Source organism: Aythya fuligula, chromosome 1 (assembly GCF_009819795.1).
Source record: "Aythya fuligula isolate bAytFul2 chromosome 1, bAytFul2.pri, whole genome shotgun sequence".
NCBI lineage: Eukaryota > Metazoa > Chordata > Aves > Anseriformes > Anatidae > Aythya > Aythya fuligula.
Window position 1 is genome coordinate 75,547,799 of NC_045559.1, and position 24,790 is coordinate 75,572,588.

General features: G+C 37.9%; 1 protein-coding gene across 1 annotated transcript in view; it reads left to right on the forward strand.

Moving 5' to 3' along the window:
• Nucleotides 1–24,790, forward strand: part of ITPR2 (inositol 1,4,5-trisphosphate receptor type 2) — a 266,820-nt gene that overhangs the window by 117,112 nt on the left and 124,918 nt on the right. Inside the window, 12 exon segments of the mRNA XM_032186220.1 lie at nt 2,251–2,343; nt 2,471–2,596; nt 3,960–4,017; nt 4,020–4,080; nt 5,260–5,330; nt 5,333–5,445; nt 5,447–5,461; nt 10,960–11,211; nt 12,445–12,504; nt 12,506–12,574; nt 17,527–17,655; nt 18,256–18,376. Of these exon segments, the coding sequence (XP_032042111.1) occupies nt 2,251–2,343; nt 2,471–2,596; nt 3,960–4,017; nt 4,020–4,080; nt 5,260–5,330; nt 5,333–5,445; nt 5,447–5,461; nt 10,960–11,211; nt 12,445–12,504; nt 12,506–12,574; nt 17,527–17,655; nt 18,256–18,376 (1,168 nt within the window).

Here is a 24,790-nt window from a genome sequence, read left to right on the forward strand (position 1 = left end):
CTTCAATTACATTTCAGGACAATCATATGTTAAGCGCACATTTTTGTCCTCATATTGCAAGATTAATGTAAGGATTAAAAAAAAAATGCTCTCTCTATATTTTTTTTGCCCTTGGGCTTTTGAATCTTTTTGGGTCATTTTTTGGGTCAAGGGCTAGAGACTTGTTTTTTTGTTTTGTTTTGTTTTTTAAATACAGTCACATGACTCCAGAAGTTTTAGGACAGTGGCCCTGTTCTTCTAAATAAAGTATCCACAACACAAGATTTTACAGCCATGCAAGATCATTTTGGTAGAAGTGGAGACCAGAATTACAGGAAAGAGTGTTAGGACTTAGGACAGACATGAACTAGACACTGCATAGCATTAGGAAGAAATGCTGAAATTGATCCCACATAACTGAGCCTTGCTTTGGAAAGGAAAAGTAGATAAAACCAGTTTGCTTGGGTGTCTCTAGTAAGGATGTTAAGAGTCTATGCATACCCTGGACTAAACAAAGTGTGGTCTTTACTGTCCTGTCACTGGAGGATGCGTTGGTGGTGTAGCACCAGAAACATAGATCTGAGGAGTAGAAATATATACTCTCAGTAAAAGGACTCAAAGGTGAAACTGGAATACAGTCCAGTGAAACTTAACAGAACTTCCCACCTTCAAAATCTGGTAAGAAAGTTCAGAGAGGTTTCAAATGGTATAAACTTTCAGCACCCTCAAGTGTTTAGTGTTCCTTGCTTGCCTTCTGTGCTGGTCTTTGGTAGATTGCCTTGCTCGTGGAAGTGTTTTAAACATCTCCTGAAGCAACATACTTGGTTGAGATTTTGAACTGAAGCCTGCGAATGCTCCTCACTCCCCTGTTAAATAAATATAGCCCATGGAAGGCAGAACTGTGCTGCCTTCATGCAGATTATTTCCTCACATTGTGCTGAATTGAATGACTATGTCAGCAGTGGGGGAACTGCTCAGACTAAATGCTAGAACCTGGGTCTTAGTTTTTAGGCTGTAAAACAAAATATCTTAAAACTGCTGCAGAGTCATATTCTGGTTGCCTGTGAACTTTATGAATCAAGAAGGTATTTTTTTTCCAGAAAATCCCGTATCCCTAAAGGTGAAAGAGAGAGATTCTCAGAAAAGAACCTTTCTCAGTGACTTAAGCTCTATGACTTCCTGTCCCCTGTGAAAAGCGTGACAGAGAATGTCTATCATGGGGCGTAACAAGGCAAGATATGCAACTGAGTGTCTCTGGTATCCCAGTAGTGTGATTATCTTTTGATAACTAAGCCCCTGGAATACTATTACTGGTTCAATAAACAGGTTTTTATTTTGTTAGGATAAAAGGGATGAATTCAGCAGTTTAATGCTGATCAGCATTTCCGATAAGACGCATAGTTCACATGGATTATAAAACTACTTTGATTGAGGAAGAAGGCTGATAAAAGTAACAGGTAGATTAATCTTGGTTAACCCACAGTCCCAGAACAGAAAAGAGTGGTTAATTATAGCTAAGAGTCTGAAATATCTTCCAAAGCATTGATTCAAACAGCTGGAGAGAAGGCAGAATGCATACTAACAACCTAAACAAATAAAGATCCACTGTTGTTGCATAGATCAACGTGACCATGCTGACAGCAGTGCTGACACTGTTATAAAACAGTTTCCATGGCTAAGTGGTTCAGCTGTTCTTGCCTAGCTTGAAATTTAGTCCAGATGGAATTTCTAGAACTCCTCATCTTCACAATCAACTAAGAGTCAGAGAGGGGGTTTCAGGTGACAAAAACATTCAGATTGTTGTGCATGTGTCTTTTTTAGCATTATTCCATTTCCTAAAACGTTAGGAAGTTTGGAGAACACAATGAAATTTGAAAACGCACGTTTTTGGGCAGTGGTGGCTATCGAAATACTGTTACGGTTCCCATTCTCATAGTGCATGAATTCCTTGTTGATTCCATTCTATGTCTGGTCAATGTTTTAAGGACATGTTATTTTTTAGGAGAATCAGAAGCATGAAGATGTAGAATAATTGTTTCAAATCATGTTGGAAATATGAAACAAGAGAAGGATTCTTGAACGTGAATCTTTTAAAATCACTGAACAGTAACTGGTGGATAGTTATTGAAGAGTCTTTTTCTTTATCATCTATGTTACGTGTGTGCCCTGTGAGGTGTTGTGATGTTGTTTCTTCACTTGTTGCTCTGTATAATTAGTTCATGTTGAGAAAATTGCAGTAGATCAGCTTTTGTTATATGTTCTTTGTTACAGGAGTCAAATATTTTGAGTCCAATAGAGGATGGGAACCAAAAAAACCCCAGATAGACAGCAATAAAAGCCAATAACTACAACATTGTTAAAGAGGTTGGTATATTTGCCAAGAAACTTGCTTGCAGTACTTGTGATAAGAAGATTCAGTAATTGTTTTAAAATATTTTGTTTTTATCTAATATTGTCATCTTTCTTTTTTTGCATACATATTTATGTATAGATTTTGATTCGACTCAGCAAACTTTGTATTCAGAATAAAAAGTGTCGAAATCAGCAGCAGCGCTTGCTGAAAAATATGGGTGCCCACTTGGTAGTCTTGGACCTTCTGCAGATACCCTATGAAAAGGTTAGTCTGATAATTTTGTTGGTTAAGGACATGAACTCAGTAAAGAGAAATGCCTCAAAAGGCCCAAAAATCAACTTGAAAAATTCTCCTTGCCAAATTTAGTGAACTGTGGCACAAATGTTGTGCCACAAAATGGTGTTGCTGTTTACTCTCCCTTAATAGTAGTGGGTTTGGGATCGGGATTGAGTTTAAATATGGGTGTCTACAAAGAATATGTTTTACTAAGAGTTAATGTTGACTACCTAAGGTTCCTGGATGTCAGAGTGCTGTCATCCCATTCCTGTAATGGGCATTCCTTTGAACTGCAGACACTGTACAGTTAGAAATTACATCAGTGGAGCTCCTGGCAAGCGTATCTAAATTCCACTGTTAGCTACTAATATGAATGTATTCTAAGTACATAAGACGAACACATAGCTTTCAAGGACCAAGTCTGAAATCATTTCGGTGTTTCTGTAGTGGCAAGCCTCTAGCCCACTTCCATCTGTAGGCTTTTCTTAAGACTTCACCATTTGTACTGATTTTTGTGGTAGTGAGCAAACAAGTGAATGATCTAGATAACTTTTTGGAGAAGCACATCTATCTAGTTTCTTATGTGAAGCATTGGAAGGAGATGAAAGCTCCTCTGGGCTGTGTGTTCCTGAGTGTTATATACTAATGTTATGATAGAGACACTAGGTTCAGCTTTCTTCAGTAAAATAATAGTGCTTGTTGATAATGGTGGTTTATCACATCATGGTTAGAATATTATATGAGAGGATATAAAATCGGGATGAAAACCAGACATACATGTTTGTGTGGGATGTATATGTGACCATGAGTGTAGGTGCACACACACACACATATACATGTATTTTGTATGTAGCTATATAAAAGCCAAAGCTTTTCAGAAGCCTGAAATCAGTGCAGACTAGACAACGTTTTGAAAATCAAGCCACTTACTGCTTTTTTTTTTTAATGAGGAAATGATAAACGTGCACTAGGAAATCTTGCTTTGAGATCAGTACCTTTAATATCTTGCAGTTATTACTTTAAAAAAATAATAATAATAGTGTCCTCCAGAAATGCATAGAACAGTAACTGCAGGGTAAGCCACGAGACCCAAGGCTGAGAAAACTGAATGGAATGAATTGGAAGCTTAATGTTTGTGCTGTTACCTGTGACTCCCTATAGTTAAGTAGATTCAGAGTAAGGTATAGTCAGTAATGGACTCTAAAGGAAACTGTATCAGTGGCTTTTACCAGAGGGAGAATTCCTGGCCTGTAAAGAAGTCAGGAGATTTGTTTTGCTCCTGGCTGATTCACATTGTGCATGATATAACAGGTATGTTAAGGTACATCCAGCTATACATTCTCTTTCTCAGAGCGATGAAAAGATGAATGAAGTTATGAATCTAGCCCACACTTTTCTTCAGAATTTCTGCGAGGAAATCCTCAGAATCAAGTTCTCCTCCACAAAAATCTCAATTTATTCTTAACTCCAGGGTAAGTATTTCATTTTAAATAGAATACTATAATGGAAGTAAATTTAGGCTCACTGAAAAACGACAGTGCTAAATAAATAATTTAATTAAAATTATGCCTTCTCTGTCTTCTCTCTCCTGTCTTTTCTCTGTTATCATTGCCCTCTATTTCATTGTTTCAGTGTTGCTGTTTTAAAAGTGGAAAACAGTATTACCTATGGGGTTTATTGGAAGTATCTATTAACATGTGTCACATCATTACATTGTGGTAGCTTGACTGTGATAATTTATTAGGATGAGTTAACTTACATCTTGACTGTAATTCAGGGAATAAGATGCTGTGACTGTGCTTCCATGAGGCTTGTGTGATTGCAGAATCTGACCCATGTTTTTGGTGATGATGATTAAAAAAGAGTTCTATATATGTCTCTGTATGTGTGTGTTTACAGATCTGGCCATACAGAATAACATCTCCCTCAGTGGCAGATCTACCGAGCATAATATGTTTTATTAGAGAAAGTATAAATATTAGGACTGTAGACCTGCTGACTTGGTTGTATTACTTGAGGGAAACATTTGTTTTGTTATTTTTTATTTATGCTTTTTTGTGAAGTTAGTGAAGGCTGCTGCCCTGACTGTGATGGAGACTAGATCTCATTTCCATCTTATCCAACATTAACACTTAATTCGGTGCGAAGTATGGATCCTTCTTGCACTTTCTCATATTTGTTCTTTGGAAGCTAATTTCTGGTCAACTCAGTTACTGTGCTTTTGTTTATGTCATGGCAACAAACTCAATGTGTTTGAATCATCTCCTTATTCTTTGATGATTCGAAACAGAAGTGTGGTGCTCCGAGCCACCTGACTCTCACGAGCATTTGGAGCAAGTTTGAAGTAAAAGTTTGCAGAGTGCATGCTGTCTGGATGTGCTCTAGCCGTGTACTATATGTATGTCTTCACCTTTCATGTGGGCATATATTTTGCTTACGCCTACTTAGGACATTTTGGAGTCATAGAAAGTGTGGAGAAATGTCATCATAAATCCAAAGGAAAGTAACCTTAAAGGTTACTGGTTAATATCTGGGCTGGTGCACACTATATTCTTTCACTCCTTTTAACCAGTATGTCTTTCTCCAGCCTAGAGCTCTGTGTATTTCTCAACCTCAGAATAAATCTGCGGTTTCAATTTTAATCTGTTTAGCTTCTGGAAGCTGAAACCATGGCTGCACATCTTCAGGAATAACTACCTTCTTTGTAATGAAATCAGTGAGAGTGGTGCAGGCATTTTGTACACTGCATTGAGACCCATGGGCGTCATGTGGAATACTTGCGTTTCCTGCAGACCATTGTGAAAGCAGATGGCAAATACGTGAAAAAATGCCAGGACATTGGTAATGACAGAGGTAAGTTAATACTTCATATTTTAATTGTTCACATGATGGTCTTTTTAACACATTAGTATTTTGAGGTTGCTTTCTTTGCTCTTAATACTAATGGGATAAAATGGCATCATAGCTTTAGAATTTTAACTGTATCGATAAATAATATTTTAGCAAGATGTTTTAGGGATTTAGTCTAATTTTGTAAGGCCATCTGTATAGCTACTAGAAAGAAACATGGGCATTATCATGGTGATACAGAGATGTCTATTTGCAGAAGATGTAGCATGTAAATCTGAGTTACATAAACCTTCATTTTCCTGTAGTGTATCTTAGGATCCCATCTACATGCCCAGCTTGAAATATTGTGGTACTATTTTACTATTTACGTATACAGGCTCTTACCTCTATCAGTTTGTCTTAAGTGGTATTGGTGGACTGCTTTTTTTACTGTTGTAACCATGTAATGATTCTACCTACTAGTTTCTGCTTTGTTTATAATGTTGTAATTCTGGAGACATTTGTTGCTAGAGTTAGTAGAACTACTCCAACTAGCTAAAATTTGGATTCTGACCTGATAAATTCACATAGGGGTTCGTAGACAAACCTTTATGCCAGTAATATTACTAAGGAAATACCCAATTGACTTCTCTGCAAGTAGGATTGGATATATAGTGTGGCATGATAAATGAAGTCTTCAACTTGCAGCTCTTATGCATTTAACTGTAATTATGTTAAAAGTTCAATGAGATTAATAAAGTGGGGGGAAAATTGAAAATGGTAAAAAGCCAAGGTAGGTTTACAGTAACAAACACCTTTTCTTTACTTTTCAAAGTACATTTGCTTTTTTCAAAGTGTATCTTCAGAAAGAAACAGAGAAAAGCTATAGTTAAGTGTATGAGCAGAATTAAAACCTGCTGAAATTTCATTCCACAGCAACATAGAGGAAAAAACTTCTAATTAAGAAAATAAAGCTTCAGCCTACATGGATAACCTTTAATGAAATCCACCTCAACCTTTTCAATTTGACTGAAGTGTTTTTAAAATGTAATATCAATTATAAGGCTTTTGATTTACATAATTCAAATAGTTCTTGTGCCTCAGTGCTTTTAGATATTGCCCCATCCACCTCGGCTTCTTGCAGATTTTTACTTTCTCATCAAACCACAGTTATGAGATTTTCTCAATTTAAATACCTTTTGTTACTGATATATAATAGCACAAAGATAAATTGTCATATTAACGTTTTCAAGCTGACTACACGATGAAAATCAAAATCAACTTGGATGTGACATGTTACATCATGAATTCTGCAGGTATTTAGCAGAGAGGAGGGAACACCCTTATTTGATGAAAGAAGGTATATGATGACTTGCTTAAAAAAATGTAGGAAATTACAGTTAAGCAATTATGATTGTTAGAAAAGATGCTAATAGTAAAAATTGAATGTGTTGGAATGGCTCGGCAATGTAACAAAAACAGTGTACGTGTAATGGTTGAAACTGAGAAGTCAGGACAGCTTGTAAAGCAGACAGCTGAGATGTACTTTGTGACCTTAAATAATCAATGGGATAGCAGACTTTTCTATTATCCTTAGTATTCCAGACTGATACATTGTGTAGCATCAACAGTTCTGATGGCTGGCCAGCCTTCCTTATACTTGAAAAGAATTCTTAACTCCTTTAACTTGGTTCATGGAGCTCAGTGAGAACTTTCTCTGTCTAGCAACAGATACTGTTTTCATTTCTGTTTTTAGAAACAGAATTGTTTCTTTTTAGGTCAATGTTTGGATTCCCTTTGCAGTTACATTTAGAAAGTGGATAAATTGGGGAAAGACAATGGCATCTTCTTTCTTTAACTTGCACTTAGATTATTACTTTGTCCCCTTAGCTCTTTCTGCGATGTTGCAAACATGTCCGCTGTGGTTTGTGATTCCTCACAGTCAGTATGTAGCAAGTTTGCTGTGCATCATCATTTTCACAAACTCAATGATCCCTTGTATTTCCTACTCATTCATCAGTGATAAGTACATGAAAGGATGAGGGATCAACTTGACTTGCCCTTTTATCAGGCAATAGTGGAAGAGATATGGCGGGGTTTGACATAAGATTGTACGAGGAAACATGGAAGATCATCTTCCCTCTCCTCTGTGCAAACCTAAATAAGTGGAAAACATACAGGAATGTGGTGGTCAACTTGAAAGTGACAAAACATCTACCTTCCCAGAAGGTTGCTGTAGATTTTTATTATTTTGTGTTTGACATGTCTTAAGAGCATACTACTCCAGACATGAGTATTAAAATATAGGATAGGTCAATTTTCCAACATTTTGAATACTGTTATTTGCCCCATTTCCCTTTTTTTTCATTGAGTGCAATTAAATTTATGACTTCTGGATTCCTATTCTGTCTCCTCCTTCCCCCCAAACACTTGTACCTTTAAAAATGTTTTTCTGTTCTGTGGATTATCCAGAAAAATGTCTATTTGGAAAAGTCAGACTGGAAACATTTTAAAAATCCAAGGATAAAAAGAGGAATAGGAAGTGCGTGAACAACTGAAATCATAATTTTCTGTCAAAATGACAAAGTAAAATAAGAAAGCAATGAGGAAAAACACAGTCCACACAGTGTAAATTCAAAAACTGAAATTTTGTGACACTGGAAAATGTAATGAATGTTGTCCTGAATGTTGCTACTTCTCAGTTCCTGTGGGAGACTAATTTTCATTCCTGCTTTTGCTGCTTTCTTATTTCTTTACAGCTCTACCCACTTTTATTTCTACCCTTGATTTCAGTAAGCTAGGATTTTATGTCACCTGTGGACTTGCATATGTCAAATGCCTTATTTGCAAAATAGTATGGCTGTTGTGCTGCCAAGTTGTATTCTGTATTAGAAAGGGTTTATGGGAACTTACTAACACCTTCAATGAGAGTTCACTATGTTTAAAAGGAAAGTGATGGAGAGCAGATATGTCTATGGCTCCACACAAACTCACAGAGCAGTACTGCCAGTAGGTAAATTCATAGAATCATAGAATATTCCAAGTGGAAGGGATCCACAAGAATCACTGAGTCCAACTCTTGGCACCACACAGGTCTAACCCAAAAATTCAGACCATGTGACTAAAGCACAGTCCAAACACTTCTTAAACTCCAACAGGCGTGGTGCTGTGACTGCTTCCCTGGGGAGCCTGTTCCAGTGCACGACAACCCTCTCAGTGAAGAACCTCTTCCTGATATTCCAGCCTGAACCTCCCCATCACGCTGACACCATTCCCGCAGGTCCTATTGCTGGTCACTACAGAGAATAGATCGGTGCCTTGCCCTCCACTGCCCCTTGTGAGGAAGCTGTAGACTGTGGATGAGGTCTCCCCTCAGCCTCCTCTTATTCCAGGCTGACACAGGCCAAGTGACCTCAGCCACTCCTCATACATCTTCCCCTCTAGGCCCTTCACCATCTTCATAGCCCTTCTCTGGACACTCTCCAACAGTTTTACATCCTTTTTGTACTCTGGTGCCCAGACTGCCACAGTACTCAAGGTGAGGCTGCATAGCGCGGAGCAGAGTGGGACAATCCTTCCCTCGACTAACTAGCAATGCTGTGCTTGAAGGCACCCCAGGATACGGTTGGCCCTCCTGGCTGCCAGGGCACACTTGCTGGCTCATATTCAACTTGCTGTCAACCATAAACCCCAGATCCCTCTCTACGGGCTGCTCTCCAGCATCTCATCGCCTAGTCTGTACATACAGCCAGGGTTGCCCTGTCCCAGGTGCAGGACATGGCACTTGTTCTTGTTAAACTTCATGCGATTGGTGATTGCCCAGCTCTCCAATTCTAGTCCAGATCTCTCTGCAGGCCTTTCCACCCTCAACAGAGCAACAACTCCTCCAAGTTTAGTGTCACCAGCATATTTGCTCAAAACACCTTCTAGTCCTAATCCAAACGTTTATAAAAGCATTGAAGAGGACTGGCCCTAAAATGGAGCCTCGAGGGACCCCACTAGTGACCATCCTCCAGCCTTATGTAGTAGCCCACATACCACAACCCTTTGAGCCCTACCCATCAGCTAACTGCTCATCCATGGATGATGGTTTTTGTTTAGCTGGACATCTTGTCCAGTAGGATCCTATGGGAAAACTGCAAAAAGCTTTACTGAATCCAAAAAAAGACATCAGCTGGACTAGATGGGTGATCTTATCATAAAAGGAAATCAAGTTAATCAAACAGGACCCACCCTCATGAACCCATGTTGGCTGGGACCAATGACTGCATTGTCCCCTGGTACGCTTCAATAACTTCAAGGACAATCTTCTCCATAACTTTACCAGGCAATGATGTGAGACTGAAGGCCTGTAATTGCCAGGGTCTTCTTTCTTGCCCTTCTTGGAAATTGGTACATTTGCCAGCTTGCAGTCTTCTGGGACCTCTCCAAATTCCCAAGACCGTTGAAAAATAATTGAGAGAAGTCCTGCAATGATGTCAGCCGGCTCTCTAAACACCCTGGGATGAATCCATCTGGACCCATGGACTTTCATGGATCCAGGTGGAGCAGCAAATCCCGCACACCTTCAGGTTTGGTTGGGAGTTTGTCATTCCCACCATCACGGTCCTCCAGCTCAGGGCACCTGGGGTCCCAAAGCCCATCATCAGCATTGAAGATGGAGGCAAAGAAGGCTTAAACAATCTCTGCTTTGCCTATGTCCTTGTCTGTGAGGTGACCTTCCCCATCAAGTAGAAGACCTATGTTTTCCTCTAGTACTTTTTTTCTATTCACATATTTGGCATAGGTGTGTGTGAGGGACGTACAAACAGTATTAGAGCAAAATTTTTTGTGATATCTGCTGAAATGGTGCTGCCAAACACCTCTGCTCTGGATCCTCTTGAGATGAGCAATGTACTTGTAGCAAAATCAAATATTGTCACATACACCAGTTCTCTGATAAATGGAAGTGCTGGCATTGGCAATGACAGTGTCAAGACTCACCTGCCCAAATTTGCACAGTTAGGAAGAGTCATCCTTGTTTCAGATGCTGAGCTCTTCCTAACAAAAGAATGGTTAAATCTGGGTGAACCACAGGCGTTTGTGTGAAGTAGCACATAAGGTTTAATTTCTGTACCTCAAGTCCCTACCTGTAAAATAGGGATAATGATGCATCCCGACCTCGTAACAGGAGGTAAGGATAATTAATTAACTTCAAACAAACGTTGAGATAGTGGGAATAATGAGGATGGCATAATGTCTTAGGTAAACACAGAGTTACACAGAGATTAAACTTCAAGTCACCTTGCATAGCTCATTCCTTGTTGAGTTGTTCCAGATTTGCACTTATAGTAGATAAGAGCAGAAGTTAGCCTTGGCTGTTGTTTTGAATATACATTTGGTAAGCCACATCAGACTAATTATTTTTTTTCCAGAATGCTCTCTCTAGCTAGAGAACCTTTGTGTACTTAAAGGTAGAACTAAACAGTTAAGAAAATGATTGCATTGCAAGGGCACTTAAAGCTTTGTGGTATCTTTTTCAGCTGATAAATGGTGGTGAAGATGTGCTGATATTCTACAATGACAGAGCATCATTTCCAGTTCTACTCCAAATGATGTGTTCAGAGCGAGATCGAGCAGATGAAAGTGGACCTTTAGCATATCACATCACTCTAGTGGAATTGCTAGCAGCTTGTACAGAAGGGAAAAACGTATATACAGAGATCAAGTGCAATTCACGTCCGCCACTGGATGATATAGTGAGAGTGGTGACCCATGATGACTGCATACCTGAGGTAAGACTCACTGAATGATGAAGCAGACTTAGCATTTTTAGAAACTCAGAAAATGTTTTGTATTTCTAGTATCTTGAAAAGTTAAATATTTGCACAGAAAAACAGGCTGGAAAAAGGTGTTGCTTGTTAAGTTGACTAAATGAGAAAGGATAGCTAGTATTTTCTCAAAATACTTGTGATCTGTGATTTTCTGAGACTGATTTGTCAGTTAATATTTTGCCACTGCCACAATTTGTTGACAACTGTGGGGTAACATCTGGGCACCGCTGAAATCAGGTAGGAGCTTTGTGAAGTCTTTTTTTTTTTAATTTTATTTTTGTTAACTTCGGCTCCAGTCTGGCAAATGTTTTTATTCACTGCTTATAGAGGCCTAATTCTGCAGGTACTAAGTCACGGTTCAGCAGGACTGTGATACCTCAGGCTGATGAGAATGGAAGTGCTTGTACCAACCCTGATATGATCAAAAGAAATTTTTCACAGTCTCTGCAGGAACTTGTTCTGGTCCTATGCATTGGTCAGAGGTGTGAGATTTCTACAGGCTATCTGTTGGAGGCATGGCTCTCATATCAAGGCAGTTGGGCCTTGCAGAAATACAAAATCCTTCCATACCATGAAGAAAGTACCTTGTGATAACCAATTATTTCTATTAGGAAAAATGCTTGCTTTGCTCAAAAGTTCCGCCTAACGTTAATGTCTGTAGTTCCGGTGCTGCACAAGCTTTCTCTTCCATTTGAGTCTGAGTTATACACACCCTGAGTATGAGTGCAACGTAGGATTGCAGGAAAATATGGGATTGCAGTCTCTGCTCTGTTAAAGACTTTTTTCTGGTATTAGCAAACCTGTTGCAAGGCATCAGCCCACAAGGATCATCTGACTAGTACCTGGGTGTTCATCCATTTTGACTGTTCCTGACTTTGGAGCCAGGCCCTTGTAGTCTGAATGTCATTTTAGTATCAGATATATATTGATTTGTTTGTAGGGGGGTTAATGTTAGAGTGTTTTGCAAACCTCTAATTTTTCTTCACATGATCATTCATTAAGTATATTAATGCATTTGTTGCCACACTTACTAACTTAAATCTTCAGAACTAATGTACTGTATTACTGCTATTGGTGTTTCTATTATGTAAAAGGATGCTCTTTATCATTCAGTGTTTTTGTAGGTAGACAATAGAATGTTAATGTTTTTTTGTTGTTCCATTTCATATTGTTTGTGCATTTTCTGTTCCTGCAGTGAAAATTGCCTATGTTAATTGTGTTAACCACTGCTACGTGGACACTGAAGTGGAAATGAAAAGAAATCTATGCCAGTAACCATATTTGGAAGTTAATTTCGAGAAACTTCCTTGTTGATATTGCAAGGGTAAGCTTTATAAATATTGCAGATAGTTCTTGATGACAACTGAACTGTCAATAACTTCTTTCTGCGAACTTCATTTATTTTATTAACTACCCTTTCCAAGGTTGAATAAAACAGATTTTTTTTTTAAACAAATGGCCTTTTCTATTGTATTTTATTTATCATCATTCAACCTGCTAATTACTAACAGTCCTTTCTTTCTAAAAGGGTGTTTTGGAACCAATGTCCCCCTTCTCTTTCTTCCAGAAAAATAAGTCATACATGAATGGTATGGATTTGACTCACAATGAATTTTCATTCACAATGAAAATGTGTTCTTCAGTGAATGGTGTTATATGTCATTGCAGTGGTAATTAAAAACAAACAAACAACAAAACCATGTTTAATATTCCTTGGTTTACTCTATTAATACAGTGAAGATCAGGGATAAAGAAATTCTTTGTCTCATATTCCTTCTTTAATTTCATCTTGACCTGTTTTTTTTCTTTTATTCTACTGTCTCTACATTCTCAGGGCTGTGAAAGGCAGGTGTAGAGCTTTTTTGTGTATAATCTATCAACTGCAAGGTGATGGGACAGGGTTAGTACTGTAGGCATTCAATTGCTGTAGACCCCAGTCAATTTTCTTGGGGTCATTACTTGTTGCAGTAAGTTTCCAGTCATCAGTTGTTTAGGCTTCCATTTCCTGATACTTTGGAGGCAGAAAAGCAGGGAAACTGATGACTTAAAGAAGGATAACACACAGTAGTGGAACTATGAGGGGAAGCTAGTGTGACATAATGAGTACAGTTTATATTTCATAACCTTTTTCTTGCAGGTAATGTTTCTTGTAAGAGCATAATATTAATGCCGAATGATAGAGTTGCCTCTTTCTCTGAAGAAGTAGAAACACATTTTTTTGTGCTTGTGGCCTGTATTTGATCATTGTTGCTGGACAGCATTTTTAGAGGTCTTACAAAGCACATTGTCTTTTGTGCATGCCTATCCTTTCCTTGTCCATGGTTCATTACATTTTATAATCCTTCATGTTTTCACTCCTTATATTCTTTGTTTTGTTGAAATTAAGGAAGGAAAGGTAAAAGAATCTCAATTCAGACCTGCAGCAAACACTTCCACCAAAGTAATAGTGTGCCACAAAATAATTTCTTTAAAATGTTTTGGGAGAAAATACCATACCTCAATAGTAACCATGATTTATGGCCAAAAGAAGAATGAGTTCAGAGACTTGTGGTGTTTGATAGGCACAGGGACCTGGTCATTTCTTTGTGAAACAGAAAACTTAAAATGTTTTTATTTTGCCTTTTTCTGGAGACAGTTTAACACAAGAACACTCGTTCTCTCTTTTTTTGGTGGTAGCTATTTTCAGCAGTAATGAGACCTTTGCAAATCCTATTTCTTGCTGTTTGTCTTGTTTCTGTGGCTCTGTTCTACAGTGAAAAGCCTTCTGGACACACCAACCTCATTTGAGATTAAGAACAGAAACCTTCTGGAGGCGGATTTTGTTTTTTAACCTGCTGTTTTTATCCCTAGAAGACCTTCTAGACAGACTGCCCTCCCTAGCCATTTATATGATCAATTTCGCTTGCACTTTGGCTAGAAGCAGACATATGCAAGAAAGAGGGCTCTGTCCACAGTTCTCTTCACGAGCCTGGAGACATGTGGCTTGGTGCCAGATGATTTAGAGTATCCTGATACTAGTGAGCCCTGAGTTTGTTTTTCTCCTTCTAATAAGGTATTAGATTCCAGGTCTTCAGAGGTGAATAGCAAGTATATATTAATGCTGTATTTTGTGTATGTATGCTGTTTTCTCTGAATAGCAAAATGCAGTTTATTTTGTTCCGCAAAGTCATCAGGGTAGGTGCCTGGTTAGTCCTTTTAGTTAAGGTTAACTGCTAAAAGAACTAAATGAGCATGTCCAAAGTAGCCTGTTCTGCTCTTCTGCCAGGTCCCTCTGGGTAGCTGTATCTTCTATGTTATTGAGTGTATTTGTTAAGATTTGGTTTTCTGGTCCCAGGCAGAGCTTGTGTGTTATAAATACATCAGCGTTATGTAGCTATCAGGACAGTTAGAATGCTGTCAGCTTCATGAAAGATGTTACATAGCTTTCAAAGCATTTAGAAAAAGAGCCCTTTGATCCTCTGTTTCCAGTGAGCTAAAAAGAGATGCTTTTGTGTGGGGGAGGGGAAATGCTTTCCTTTTAGCTGCTACAAATGGCTGTCAGTGGGTGAGTTTGTGAGCTTTGATCTGAGTCTGTTATTAGAGAGCAGTAAGGTGAAAGATGGAGAGTGTTATCCTCAGGTTGGATTTCTTCTTTTTTTTTTTTTTTTTTTTCTCCCTTAAAAAAAAGGAAAGAAAAACACATTTCTTATCTGTTGCTACACCCAAGAAGAAAATATTTAGTCCTCAACTGTCATTCTTTTTCAAACAGTGTGATACATTGCGAACAGACATTAGGTGGATTTGTATATAAATTCCAGTTTGCCAAAAGCAGTTTCACTTTCAAAGACACCCTTTTTCTACAGTTTCTGCAGCCTACTTTCTCCCAGGTATGACAGAGAGTGTAACACTAAGTGAAGTGGGTGCAGCTCAAGGAATGGCTTTCCTTTCCTGCATGTATCTTGTTCCGTAAAGCAGCTGTATTCTGAACAGGATTAAAAGAAGAGCCGGCATCTGACAGCTGTAAAGTCATCGTGGCTTTCTCTGCAGAATTTTTGAAGTATTATTCATATGAGTTTAGTCCCAAAGCCTCTTAAGGGGTTTTTAAACACTACTTCTCAATCTTCATCACCATTTCATTCATTTCAGTTTTTTTCGACCACAAGGAAACATTTTTTAGTCCCTAAAGGGCAGAAGGATAATAGGAAATGAGAGGATTTCCAAATTCCTTCCATGATGGGAATTTTTCAGACCTGTGTTGGAGCACAGTTGTGTCCCCACATATGGCTCTGCTTGTAGATGAGTGAAGGGGAAAGCTTAAAAGCATATTGGAATTTTGTTTTGTTGATTTCTAAATTCACCGTGCTAGCGCTACCTGTCTCTCTCTCTTCCCATTGGGATCACAAATGCTCAGCCTCAGAGCTACTGGTTGCAGAGAAAATGAGTATGCAGATTAATTAAAGCAGAAGGACATCAAGAGGTTTTTAGGTCTATGATTTTTTTTTAATTATTTTTTTAAGCTTTATTATTAACTCAGTATTTTATGTTCATGAGGATTAGGGAAGAGAAAGTGTCATAATTTTCCCAAACTGAAGGGCTGAATAATTTGCTATTTCAGTTTAGGCACTGTTGCTTCTCTGACAAAATCTTTCCTTTTCTGGGGTGATAAAAATGCACTGTATTGAGCCATGACTCGTTTTTCTGACACGCTTTAGAAAAAACAGAGCTCCTCCAGATGCCTAATTCCTGTAGGTTGCAAGTTATCTTTGGCTATTCCTCTGCTACCACATTACAATGCTTTTGTGTTATGCTCTACTCAAAATGCTTTTGTGTTCCCATGAGTCAAATCTTCCACTGAATGTGGGTGCTTTGGATGTCACATCAGTAACCTTCCTTAAAACACTGCTGGTGAAATTGCTGTCATGTGGTATCCAAGTGTAACACTGGCACTGTGTAATTAGAGAGAATGTTTGCGCTGTGTGAGATTCAGGTGCTGCCAGATTATTTCTCTGGTTCTATCACCAACTTTTCTTTGTGACCTTAAGCAATTCACTCAGTTTCTCTGGACTTAAGTTCCCCATCCATAAAGTGATGCAATGATAACTATATACTACTCAGATTCATGATTGTGTTAAACGTTCAGATAGTAATTTGAAAGTTATCCCAGGAAGTCTGTAAAGAAAATAAATTCTGTTCTTGCATAGATTCTCTAGAACTATGTCTAGAAGCCACGGAAGTCTCTGGCTTGCATAGGTGAGAGAGAATTTATTTTTTTTTTTTTTAACGGTGACTAGAACTGCTTATTCAAAGGCTGTTGAGGAGGTAGGATGAGTATAGTCTCATAGTCCTTGTTTGCCTTCTCACTGTGTCTTTTTCTGTGTAGACTTCTTTTAGGTCTCCTTTTACTACTGTTTTCACTGACATATGCAAATTCAAAGGACTATAAGTATTAATACATGTTGGGAAAAAAAAAAAAAAGAAATAGTGAAGCATCTATACTGGCCCAGTAATTTTTCCTTTCTTTAAGCCTGATATCTTTATGCAGGAACAAACCTTCAGTGTTGTACCAAAGGTGTCCTTCAGGACTCATCTGTGTAAATCTTTCCATATCCTCCTACTATTTAATCATCCTTCTGTGCTCCAGAATTGTCCCAGTACCATTCATTCTCTTCTTTCATTGGTTTTAGTTTGTCATTCATATTTTCCTCATGTGGCTTTCCTAAGAAATGTTGTCTAAAGTCTGAAAAGCTGTTGGTATTGACTATGGTATTTCCTTCTGTTTCCCTCTCTTTAATTTTTTTCCTGCAAATGGGCTTCGCCGTTGCTACTCATTTGAAGTGACTGATTGTAGCAAGAAGTTAAACATTACATGAAATCTTTCTAATCTAATGTGTTTATGTCTTGTCTGTCTCTAAAGCCTCTTCCAACCTAGTTTCATAGTGGGAGGAAAGGTCCATTTTCTTCTTGAATCTGTCTAAATGTGCAAGTGGAACACAATGTGCTGATTCAGGGGGATCTTTTTTCATGGTTTAGGAAAGAACAGACAGACAACCAGAAGGAATTAGTTCAGAAGATAATGGAATTTAAAAGACAATGTGTATCTTCAAGACAAGCTACCACAGATACATCTTGAACTCTAAGATAATATGCTCTGATAGATCTTATATAAAAATCATTCTAAGAACATACTAAATCATACTAAGAACAAATCTTATTACATGGGTTGTAATAAATACAAAATAACATAGCTGGCTTACTTAAAAATACTGAATCTCATTATTGTCTCCTTCTTCCCTGTAGGTTTGTAACACAACCACAGATCGTAAACATGCAGACACATCTCTGGAGAAATATGTCACTGAGCCTGTAATGAACATTGTAAGTGGCTTCTTCAATTCTCCATTTTCAGATAACAGCACCAGCCTCCAGGTAAGAAAAAGAGACTGACAAATAAGTAATTCAGACCATTAATGAGATACCTTGTCATAGGAAGGAATGGGGATCCTGTACCTTTTTTATCCTTCTTCAATTTCTCTCTCCTCGCATGCCACTGGCTAGCTGTTTAATTCCTCTTGAAATCATTTATTCTTAATTTTTACCCTTTACAACTCTGAAACAGCACACAGCTCAATAAGGTCATATTTACTTCTGGCTTTTGTGAATTCACTGGATAGAGTATCTTTGCAGAATCAAGGTCTATCTTTGTATTTGTATGAGAAAAATGCTGTGCATTACAACAAAAAGGACATTTACCTGAGAACCAGGAAGACTCTTCAGTCCTTCTGCTCTGTACTGTGCTTACTTGATATCAGTGGTGATCTTAGTAAAAACTGTATGATTTGGTCTCTGTAGGGGTGCAGAAATGATTTGCATTCCCTCCTCTCCTGAAGAGCAAAGAGAATTTAATTGATCCGCAGCTTGAGTAAACAAACTAACATTCATGCACGTGGTTTATGTTATATCAAACCTTAGGGTAGTTGTGAGGAGATGGTGAAGTATAAAATTACATGTTTATCTTTTTGTTTTCAGACACATCAACCTGTTTTTATTCAGCTGCTGCAGTCTGCTTTTAGAATTTACAACTGTACCTGGCCAAACCCAACTCAGAAAGCCTCAGTGGAGTCATGTATCAAAACTTTGGCTGAAGTGGGTAGGTGCCAGGTTTTTACCTTCATTGTTTTTCTCTGTGTTTTAAGATCAGAATTACTTGAGCTTGAATGTTTTTTCTTTGACTATAGCATCATGCAGTTGTGACAGTGGTAAATAAAGAAATCTCACTTTGAAGTTAAATTTTGTCTCTTTTTATAATGCATTCAAATGTATTCCATCAAATAGGTGAACCTATAGGCCACAGAGGTGGGTTTGCTAAATGAATGATGGTTGAACTTGACCTCAAGGAAGTTATGATATTGAAATGAAACAGAAGCTTCATATATGGTATAGGAAAACATAGGCAATTCCATTTGTGCTGGGCTGTTGTGAGCAGTGATGCATGGAATTGTGCATCAGAACACTCATCTTTTTTCCTTCAATTCCTGTGAGAGGTATTCGTTGTTATCAGTCATCATCCTGGGCTTGTTCAGGTTTTGTCCCATCAGTGAGTTGGGGGTGGAAAACAGAATTCTGCCACACCATAGCTTCTCTGCTTACTCATCACCTTCAGGTCTATGCATTTACTGATTCTACACAGTCAGCCATGAAAGGGGTATGCATTTACTGATTCTACACAGTCAGCCATGAAAGGGGCATATTGCCTCGCACAGGCACCAAGACTTAATTCATATTTGGTCCCAAGGCCAGCTAGGAAATTACATTGCTTTCAAATAAATTCAAATACTATGTTAGTCAAAGATTTAAATCTTCTTCGGGAATGATGCCATCCTAAAATAAAAAATAAAAAAATAAAAAAGATTCTTCACCTGTACATAGCTAAGACTGGCAAAAGTTCATTCTTAACTTAAATTTTTGTGAACAGGATTTTAAAGTCTTCAGCCACAACTGGAAAAACAGATTTTTCAATCTAGTTTCTATAGAATTTATAGAGTAAGTTTTTCCTCAGCACCAATCAAAACTGAGTAGAGGCAGAGACGTATAGAAACTGGCTAAATGCTATAGTTGATGCAATTTTTAAGAAGCTTTAATAAATAATGATAAAAAGTATGAGAGGGTCCCGTAACCGTCTGCAGTATCTGTGGCACTGTAACAATCAACTCTAAATTTAGATTTTGGGATAGTTTTACAGGGGTATAATCTAACATTTTAGCCAAAATACCTCATTAACTTTTGTGTGAGTGAGAATAGTAGTTGCCTAAAAACTTAGCAATCTTCAGATGTTTTATTTGTTGTGCAAATGATTTAATTATGGATCCATCTGGTAAGAGAACTTTGAAAGCCAAACATGTTTTATTTCCTTTATGCTACAGCTACTACAGTTTCAAATAAAGCTCTAGTCCCACAGATCCTTTTTTGTGTGTTTAGCACTTCCTTTCCTGCTCCCCTCTGGCAGTTCTGGAAAGAGTCATCAGTAAATTACTTCCTTTAGGAGTCTGAGGAAAGAGAGGAGAAGTAAGGCAGGTGAGAGTGTTTTTAAGACCAACTTTGGATGCTTCTAGACGGCTCCATGCCTACCTTTCTATGGAGCATAACCTAAAAAAAAAATAAATAAATAAAAAATAGAGCTTGGAGAGGTGTTTGTGTTATCTTATAGAGACAAGGGTATTTAGAGTCACCTGAGCCTAGTGCTGAGACAGCCAAGCTGAACTTGTCCCCACAGCAGCAAGATGGGGAAAAAATGTGGGTCACTGTAATGAAGATGATCTACTGTGTTTTGTTTTATTTGTTCATTTAAACTATGCCCTAATGCTGTCCTATGGATCCAGCCTTCTTGCTGCTCTGGCTTCCCATGCATGGGATCCCACTCTTGTCTTGGGTATTGTCAAGTGTGGAGAGTGGATCTGAGGTGCCCGTGAAAGGCACCACCATGTGTCCTTGTCCTCCTACAGGACTTTCATGTCACCAGCAGTAGGGCAAGCAGGCTGTGTGTCATCTTGGGGTGCCATGGGACTGGTAGCCTCAGAGGTGGCCCTGAAAGCACACTTTAACATGCAAGTTGATGATTTCATTGTCCATATCATAATAACTGTTTAAGGATTCATTATTGGTACCAATATTGAATACAACTGGTACAATTGTATCATATTAGCAAATTACCACAAATTTTTATTTGGTGTTTTATTCTGCCAGTGCAGAAAGGGAGAAGAAGGCAGCTTTCGAGGAGCCTTTTCCAAAAGAGCAAACTAAAGAAGTGGAAAATGGAGTTTTATACATCCCTGTATAAAAGTTGAGGTGGCTAGCTGAGATTTTAGACTTGTGTGGTATTCAGTATTTTAGACATGTTGCCAAACTTGGCTTGCCTTGGCTAATTGAGTAGGCCTGTTCTGCTCTGCTGAAAGCTTTGGAAAAACTACCCCAGTTGGAGGTACTGATGACTTTTAAAATCGAGGCCCTTGTAATTGCTGTGTGTACCAGGCTCCTGTGTCTACTGGGTGTTCCACCAGCACGAAGTGGTGCTCTTTGAGTAGGCAGAGGTTTCTTCCATAATGCAAATAGGCCAGCCTTTCCTTTCCTTTTTTTATTTTATTTTATTTTTTATTCATTTTGCCTCTTTTTCTGGCTGTATATATGGAGTAGGTTTGGATTTTGGCTAGGAATCTGTGAGAAATTTTTTTTTTTTTTTTTTTTTTTTTTTACCTTGAGAGTCTGTCAGCTTTAATGTTAGGTCCTTCATGTTTCACAGCAGGGTTTAAAAAAAAAAAACCAACAAAAAAACACCTCTAGAAAGATTTTGCCAATATCAGAGAGATAGAGTATTGGACAGATTTACGGCAGGGACCAAAGACTTTTGATGGAAAATAAATGTAGTATAGAGTTGAAAGAACAAACATTTTTTTTTGTAGTAGTAGTAGCCCTGGATTTAGAAATGAATCTCAGCAGGAAGAAAGATCCTACACAGATTTCCCAAGATATCAAAGATCCATATAATAATGCACTTTTAAAAGACCCATTTCAGAGCAAGTTTAAGCAATGTACATTCTGCTCAGTGCTTACTACTTATGTTGCTGACAGGTGGATATAAGTATTGCCTCAAGAGCTTAAGATCATTACATCTGTCTTCTTATGAGCATTGTAAGAATGTACATTATCTTCCAGGTCAACAAAAGGATATGTTGCAGAAGCTAATTTCTTATAACCTTGGTACTTCAACTCCACTTGACCACTAGGGAAAAACTTCATAAGCTTTTCAAGCTTCGCTTGCGTCTTTTTCTCCAGGCAGTTCTCTGTCTTCGAGTTCAGCAAGAAGTATAGAGGCTTGCTTGACTTTTTCAGCAGACCCTTCTGTGACTCCAAGAGATGTGGAACACAAAGATACTAGTGCTCATCAATTTTTTATTGACTAGTAAACATTTGGCTACAGTTGGATGAATTAAAATAATTACAAAATAGTTTGTGTATAGTAATGCTTCTTGTTCTTGGACTTCTGAAGCAGATTATCACATTAACAAAAATTAACGCATTTTACATAGATCACTCTCTCCATTTTCTTTATTATAACATAGCACTGAGTTTTGCTTTAAAAAATAATCCAAAAATAAGTGATCAAAATAGCGTCTTCTCACTGGCAAAATTGCTACACATGGAAATTGTTTAAAAGGTCCACTGATCTTTGTGAAAACAGAGGAACTAAGAAGACAAACAGTTACATTTATTTCAAATGAATTCATTACCAAAGGACTTTCAGTTCCTACATTCTATAATCTTTGCAAGATTGAGAATGGTGGAGGCCAGAAAGTTTGCCTTTAAAACCATCTGCTATCTTCCCATATGGTCAAATTGGGGAATGTCACCTGTCCTTAAAACTAAAGATCTGGACTGTATATCTTAAATGCTATTGGAGAAAGTTCTTTCTCCCAGGGCTGACCAGTCTTCTAGACCTCTGCAAAGAACTGCCTTGGCCTCTGAATTAAGCAGTAATTTTTGTACATTCACCCCTAAGCATCAGTTTTCTCTTCTATTACAATGTTGAAGCACCTCAGTGTACTGAGCTGCATGCTAGATATATCTAGTTATATTATAGTCCTTTCTCTGTAGTATCCATTATTTTTTTCCCCTATGTTTTATACAAACTGCATCTTCCCTCTGATACTGTGTGTGGATATGAAGGATGCTTTCTGTATCATGTGCATGGCTGTGTTACCACCAACAACAATGAAATAACTGTAATTTCCCAGGTGAGCAAACAGTGGCAGATAGGAACCCACATTTTGTTAGACTATTTCTCTTAGTAGACCCTTTAAAAAAATCTGTTAGCAAGCCGAATCACATTAGTTGTTGTCAGATAGTACTCTAGGATACTATGCAGGAGAAGCAAAAAGAGTATCTGTGTTTCTATGCTAAAAAATTTGAGACAAGTTTTGTAAGAACTCTGTTTCAGAAGTTCAAAACTGTAACAGGTACAGAGGAAGTACTATTAGGGTGATCAAGGGAATGGAGAAATTGTATGACAAGAAGGGACTCTATAATAGAGTTCCATGCTTTTTCCATAGCAAAACAAAGGCCTGTATTATTTCTCTTCAAAAGTACTTAGGAAGATAATGGTCACGAAGAAACGTTTTAGCTAAAGGATAGTACTGACCCCAATAATCAGGATATAAAGTATGTTAGGCTTCAAATAACCTAAATAAAGTTAGATTGTAAATGAGAGGTTTAGAACCAACTTTGGAAGGATGTCCATGATCAACAGGCCACTAGAAAATGTGGAGAGGAGGGATGTCAGAAAATGCAGCTTTGTTTTAAATGAAGCTTAATACATTTTCAAAAGGGATTAAAGAACATGGATTGTCTGTAACGAGGAGAGCAAATGATCTAAAGGGTGAAGTCCATTCTAGTTATGTTTGTTCTCCAGTTTCACCTCACTGCTACCCCTTTAAGGGTGTACAGAATCAAAAAAACCCTCCTGTGATGCATCTTGACCATTCTTATAAGTGCTTAAAAACTTTTCCATTTCCCTGTCAAATTACAAATAGGAAACATTAAACATGAAATAACATGAAATCTAGGTTATGTTTTCATGCTTCTTTGGAATTACCACACTTGTTTTAATGTCCATATTGATGAATTTTCCTAAAATATTTTTTTTTTTCAGCCTTGAAAATACTGTTTCCTTTCCCATTTGAGTTTTTAAGTCTTTTTTTTTTTTCCATTTTATAAAAAGCTAGACCGTCACTTTCAATTTTTAGTTCAAATAAGATAATTATCCTGTTGTTACTTTTTTGACAGCAAGAATAATACATTGCAGATGAAAAAACATATTTTATTCTATTTTAACTGTTTGTGTTTCCTTAATTGCAAGAAAAATTCAATGATGATCTTTTTACAGACTGATAAATATTTTAGCATAGATTTTTTGCTGGAAAAAAACATCCAAGTGAAGGGTACAAGATTGGCAGGCTTGTGTCTTGTCTACACAAAGCTTTTATTTTCCTTAAAAAGTCATGCTGTTGCTAGCATTAGTGTCTCTCCATCCAAATGTGTTTGTTAAGTAGTCAGTAAATGATTAAGAAGCTGGAGGGACTGATTCATGGAGCAAAATTAATTGAACTATGTATACGTTGCTCTGTTAAGTGACAACTGGGAGTGTGGGAGAACATGAGAGCTGTCAGGGAGTACAGGAGCGGTGTAAAATGCAAGTAGAGTAAGGGACTCACAGCTAGGTGCAGCTGTGGGTATTTTGTGACCCAAATTGTATGTCCCACTCCTCCTTGAGGAATTCTAAGGGGTGAAACTCCTGTGTGTCCCCCATAAAACCTACATTGGGGATTGCTTCAAGTAGTACAAAATATATTAAATACCGTGAAGCTACTAAGTACTGTAGCACTTTGCAAATACCACCAAAGCTACTAAATACTGTAGCACTTTGTAAATACCACCAAAGTTAATGGAGTGAATTTGTGAAATAGGCCCTTCTGCTTCCAATTTCTGTGATTCTGTGAAGAGACTTACATGCAGGTAATTCAACAAAATACAGCCCATTTCAGCCCTTCACTTAGCAGCTGGACAATGCTCTTGGGAATTCTATAGAGCCCAGATGGCTCATAGAGAGAGGTCTGAATTTAGGTACTTGATTCTCATTGTTAATATTCACCTTTTCTTTTGGGTCCCCATCTCACAGTATGGTTTCATAGCTGAAACAGGAAAGGGGAGGAAAGCTGCTGGGGCATTAAGTATGCCCAGAACCATCCAGCACGAAACATTAGCCATAGCCTGACTGAATTTGGCCTACTGTGTTGCTTATCCTTTCTGCTGGTACTGTTTGCTCAATTGTCTTGACCCAGCTGTAGTTATTGCAAATAGAATTAATTGTGAGGGAACATCAGATAGAGAGTTAGTCATGCAAAAGATTTCCCAGCAAATCATTTTGTTCTGGCATTGGCAAAACAGCATAGTATATTCAGGGTATGACTAGTCCTGCACAGAGTGCCTAGCTGGGATTTAGACAGTATATAAG